The sequence below is a fragment of the Nestor notabilis genome, unplaced genomic scaffold (assembly GCF_000696875.1).
Source record: "Nestor notabilis isolate BGI_N333 unplaced genomic scaffold, ASM69687v1 scaffold25597, whole genome shotgun sequence".
In the NCBI taxonomy this organism is placed as follows: Eukaryota; Metazoa; Chordata; class Aves; order Psittaciformes; family Psittacidae; genus Nestor; species Nestor notabilis.
In genome coordinates this window covers 3,158-8,943 of record NW_009936501.1, presented here as the reverse complement: position 1 = coordinate 8,943, position 5,786 = coordinate 3,158, and the positions used below count along the sequence as shown (strand labels likewise).

Below are 5,786 nucleotides of genomic sequence, written 5' to 3'. Positions count from 1 at the left end.
CCAACCTCCTCACCCCCCCCACCCCTCTTTCCATCCTCTGAAACCACAACAGTGGATCCCCAACAGCTACAGACATTTGTAGGGCTCATCTCCCTTGTGAGTGACACCATTTAATACTTCAGGTTGTTTCATGTTTTTATAACACTGTTTCATAACATACAGGAAAAGGATGCTTTGAATATAACTCACTCCAGGACAAACAGTAAGCATATGGCCTCAAAACATGTTTCAAATAATGTCACAGTAGTTACAGTTTCAAGTACAAAGACAGACATTAACAACAAAAAGATCATCAACTTCCCTCTTTTCTGGCCTGGTTAATTTTCCCTTTTCCAGCTGTGAATATGACAAAATGATACAGATTTGATTTTGATTTTATTTTGAGATCTACAGAGGAGAATTACCATATACAAGCTTGGAATATATTGTTATTGTTAGCTGTATATATTTAGCCAGGCTTTACTTCCCTCAAGTACATCATCATTTCTGCTCTAAGGCATTAACTCCAGTGCACTGCATTATCTATGTTAGGACTTTGTTTATATAGTAGGAGCGGCCTCTGTAACATTGTCTGGTTTTCATGTCTTAAACCAATAAAACTTTACATTGGGCTTATCAAAACCATTCTGTGTAGATCTAAGTCTGGTGTGACTGAACTCAGTAATAAAACTTCACTTGATGCCCTGTGGACCAGAGCTAAGGCAATGCTGAGCTCTCTTAATAAATTCCACTCTGGTAAAAGTTTTATTTAAAAAATGTGGTCAACCCAAAGCTTTTAAAGAAGATTAATGTGGACTTATAAAAAATGTCTGATTTTATTATTAGTAGTAATTCATACAGTTTGTCCTGAAGTTTTCCTTTTCAGCTTCAGTTTGAACCATATGTTCAGGAAGTTCAACTGAAAAGCGATCCTTGAGCAATATTATTTTTTTCTAATTAACAATAACCACAGAGGTATTTTAGAGAAACCTCCAGCCTCCCTCACAGGGCCATGCAGCAGCCTAGAATCAATCAGGATTTTGTCTAGTTTCTGAAAAATGCACCAAAGCACAAATAGGTCAACTTCAGAAGAGTCCTTCCTTTCCTGTTCTACTCAACAAAGGATTCTGCATGCAGCAAATTTTAATTTCATAAAATCATAGAATCCTAAAATGGTTTGTGTTGGAAGGGACCTTAAAGCTCATCCAGTTCCAACCCCCTGTCCCAACAGGCAGGGACACCTTCCACTAGAGCAGGTTGCTCCAAGCCCCTGTGTCCAACCTGGCCTTGAACACTGCCCGCGATGGGGCCGGCACTGCCAGGGATGGGGCAGCCACAGCTTCTCTGGGCACCCTGTGCCAGCGCCTCAGCACCCTCACAGGGAAGAACTTCTGCCTAAGAGCTCATCTCAGTCTTCCCTCTATCAGTTTAAAGCTGTACTCCCCACCCCCACCCCCCAGCCCCACTTGTCCTGTCCCTATAAGGCCCTTTGTTCAAAGCCCCTCTCCAGATTTCTTGTAGCCTTTTTAGGCACTGAAGCTGCTCCAAGGTCTCCCTGGAGCCTTCTCTTTTCCGGACTGAACAAGCCCAGCTCTCTCAGCATGTGTTCATAGGGCACAGGGTTCTTTTCTGATAGCCCTTGAAGGACTATGGGATCCCTCAGCACCCCACTGCTATCACTGTGACTGAGCACAGGCGCAGCACTACAGCCACGTGGATCACAATACAGGATCTGGATCCAGTGGGTCAAGCCGTTTCTGAAGTCAGGTATGGTGTTTGTCAAATGCAAATGTTGAAGTGAAAGCTGGAAGCTGTTGCCAGACTGCATTTATACATATCACACCAGGATTTAGCTATAAACACAGCCATGGGCCTGGCCAACCAGTCTGTATGTGCAAACAAAATACAAGCATCAGAAAGACAAATCCTGCACTCACATGAAAATGAAAGTTAAAAGCACAAGTCAGAGCAAGATTCATAAAAAACGTCTTTGGGCCAAATTTAACATCCCCAGTCCTAGTACATAAGATATAACTGATGGCATCATTAACATTTTTATACTTGATTTCAAAGATGGTTTCTCCAACATTCTGCTTTTCAGTGACAATAGACAATGCAAGTCTGGGTGCAAGAAAACCCTGTGCTGAGAGCTTCCAAAGACTTCTTTTTAGAACACAGCTTACAAGAAACTACTTGCTGGTTATTCTGAATAACAAAGAGCATTGTTCATTTCAACAAAACAATTCCATCAAAATGGCAGTGCAGCATTCTGCTTCTGTTCTCACTGGGGTCCTTGTCAAATTTGATCAGTTTAAATGTTGAGATATTTTTTCCCTGACCTGTCATACTGCACACTGCGCCCGGGAGCTGAAAGTCAAGCTGGGCTGCTTCTGATTAGATGCTGTTTATGCTTTGCTGGTTTTGCTGTTAGTGCCAGCACTGACATTCACGTATGTCGACCACTGCTGTCAGCTGTATGTGCAGTCTAATCACACTGTCCTCAGACTCTGCCCCTTTTGCACACCTAAGACCTCAGCAGGTTGTATTCTGAAATTAACAGTTGTCTGGGTTAGAAGAATCAAAAAGAATAGAGCAACTCACTTATCCAGAGATATGCAGTTCCAGAAGGGTCAAAGCTGAAATACAGCAAGAGGGGACAAACAGACAAAATAGCCCCGTGTATAGTACTTCATTACAAAGATGTATCACAGAATCCTAGAATCCTAGAATGGTTTGTGTTGGAAGGGACCTTAAAGCTCATCCAGTTCCAACCCCGTGTCCCAACAGGCAGGGACACCTTCCACTAGAGCAGGTTGCTCCAAGCGCCTGTGTCCAACCTGGCCTTGAACATTGCCAGGGATGGGGCAGCCACAGCTTCTCTGGGCACCCTGTGCCAGCGCCTCAGCACCCTCACAGGGAACATTTTTTTTCCTAATATCTAATCTAAATCTCCCTTCTTACAGTTTAAAGCCATTCCCCCTTGTCCTGTCCCTACATGTCCTTGTAAAAAGTCCCTCTCTAGATTTCCAGTGCCCCCATGCTGCCCCCTGACTGTGAGTTTATTTGTCATAACTGGCCCTTAAAAACCATACTGGCTCTGCAGGAACTCCACCTCTATATGTACCTGCACTGCTTTTGCCCACTGCAGCCAGCACTGTGCTCTGAAGGGTACCTGTGCTCCTGAGTGCTTCAAACCACAGTCCTTTGAGAGTAAGACCCTATCCACCGGAGAAGAAACTGAATCAAAGCCTTTCTTTTGGATGTCTATCTCTGCATATACCAGTGTGGAAGAGCTGAGGCTCCATTTTTGCACAGCCACTTTGCAAAGTAAAACCACATAATGAAATGAAATTTTATGAATTAATTATGAAATGAAAATAAAATTACATTCATTTTCACAATTAGTTGTAGAAAGGTTATTAAGTCTGATAACTTCCTGTAAACATTAAATATCCTCAAATAAATTTCATGTATCTTAATTTTTTCGTTGGTAGGTTCCTGTCTGATCACATACTGGAAACACAGTCCCTGGTTAGCAGCAATAACCTGCCCTCTCTGCAGACAAAAGGTAAGATTTACCTCCATCTGCATTATGATATGTACAAAATGACAAGCTTGAGCTCTTAGGATCAACTTTATTTATCCTCTAATTTTCTGTAGCATTTGAAACCCCACTTAGACTTGAATGACCCTGCATTTGACATGTCCTGTCAGGCAACACCGTAAAATATTAAACAGACCTCCAGCATTTTACTTCTTTATAGTTTGTTGAGTCTCTGGGATAACATTCCAGAAAAAGCAATATGGAAGTTCCTAATCTCATCTGGCTGTGCTCAGAGGCTGCTTGTTTTACTGGAAGGTTGGATGCGGGTTGTAAACAGAAAATGTTCTTGCTATTGTGGAACTGACAGAGCTGTTGTGAAAGAGAGACTCTGGAGAGACTGGCACTACACAACGTTGTCCTTTATACTGGAGAGTCACATATACTGTGCTAATGCTGATCTTTTCTTATGAAGGTGGTTCTTCTGGATAACATCTCTTGTGAAAAGCGACATGACAAGCCAAGTAAACAAATTGTGCATGACATTAGAGATTACAACAAGCGTTTCTCAGGGCAACCTCGACCTGTAAGTATAAATCTACATTTACCTCCTCAGTAGCACATAACATATAAAGGATTGAAAGAGACCCAGCAATGAAAATCAGTTTGTATCATTATGTAAGTTACCTTTTTTGCACATATTGGCAATGCCATAGTGGAAGTGTTACCATCCACTGCTGGGTCCTTACAGTGAAGATGCTTCTTGGAGTTCCTCACTCAGAGGAGTCCTCCTGCGGTCATCCTGGCAGGGAGGAGAAAGCAGTGTGGGATGACATACAGGAAGCAAAGCAGAACTAGAGATGGTCAGGGTGGAACTTTCAAATCTGTGCTCAGATTGGGCTCCAGGATTTTAACTTGCCTCTAAAATTTCAAATCAGATTCCAGCTTAGAAAGAAGCTGTGGTTTTTTTCCCCAGATATTGCCAAATTCAAACAGTCCACACTGGCTCTGCACTTTCTTAAAGCTGGAATCCCAGTTGGTACAGAGACGTGACAGGCAGTGAAATGATGTGAAAGATGAGGGTGGAAGTCACAAGTGAGGGTGTAGAATATCACCAAAACAAATCTTCCTGAAAGATCAGGGGCCCTGAAAAGACTGTGGAGTCTGTTTCAATGAACAGACTAAACTAAGCACCATGGAGAGGAATATTTCAACCCAACAAACTAGCATTAATGAAGAGGAATAATCATTCAGTCCTATGGTTCCTGCCCACACCAAGACAAGACTTGAGGCCTCATTTTGAAGCATTCATAGCCTGTACTTGATGCCAGATTTTAAAGACAGACATATACTCAGCACAGCCATTAAGGCCCACTTTCCAAAAGGATTCAATGTCAAGCACAATACTTTCTTTTCAAGGTGGGGGCAGTGGGGATTCCTCTCAAAAGTGGCAGAGGAATCAAACAGCACAGGGAGATTTGGACAGCGCAGAAAGCTTCTGAATTCAAGAGATCTTTAAAAGTGCTTGAGAGAGACACTGACCTGAAAGACCTGCATGCATCAGAATGCAAACTAATGTCATTGATCTGAATATTTAGTTTGCAGATTACCTTTATGACATGCCCTTATTCCTGACTCTTGCCTTGCGAGGAATCTTCACCTGGGGTGGTCTGGTATGGCTTTTTTTCCTACGAGTTGCTGTTTGCTCCTTTGGAACTATCATATGCTTGTCTTCCCCATTTGACATGAAGCCTGGGCCTCTCTGTAGGACACTTGGAACCGCTGATGACATGGTGGTTGTTTCCCTTCTTTTAATTTGCATGATAAACATATGTCAGCAAATTGCACCTAATGGGGTGAATATGGCAAGGTCTGCAGCTCAGAGCATGCTGTCAGAGGCCTGACTGACTCAAACTTGGATTCCTTAGTCAAACTTCACCAAGCAATGACAGGCTTCTCTTTGATTTGGAGCAGAAGATGATGGATTTGTCATTCTGCCTCTGACAAAGGCTGAAGCAGGACTCAGCAATAGTTGGCATGGCCAAGTGATTTGATGTGCAAGCACTTACAAGGGGAGTTTTACAATGGATACATGGTGGAGTCTTTCATGCTACATTTTTCTTTAACTTGTCTTCACACAAAGTGCCTGAGTTGAAAATGCCTATGAACAAAGCTTAAAATTACAAAGCCAAACAACTTGCAGTTGAAGAGTTTTAGAACTCTTGACCTTTAACATTTTACATCTTGGCTCCATTTGAATAAAATC

The 5,786-nt window shown here is 42.4% G+C and overlaps 1 protein-coding gene across 1 annotated transcript in view; it reads left to right on the top strand.

The window, feature by feature from the left end:
- Positions 1 to 5,424, top strand: part of LOC104408704 (E3 ubiquitin-protein ligase RNF170-like) — a gene marked incomplete at its 5' end in the record, with an annotated part of 10,799 nt that extends 5,375 nt beyond the window's left edge. Inside the window, 3 exons of the mRNA XM_010018376.1 lie at positions 3,474 to 3,547; positions 3,996 to 4,106; positions 5,119 to 5,424. Coding sequence (XP_010016678.1) covers positions 3,474 to 3,547; positions 3,996 to 4,106; positions 5,119 to 5,424 — 491 coding nt within the window. The remainder of the gene's footprint in view (positions 1 to 3,473; positions 3,548 to 3,995; positions 4,107 to 5,118) is intronic.
- Positions 5,425 to 5,786: the final 362 nt, after the last annotated feature.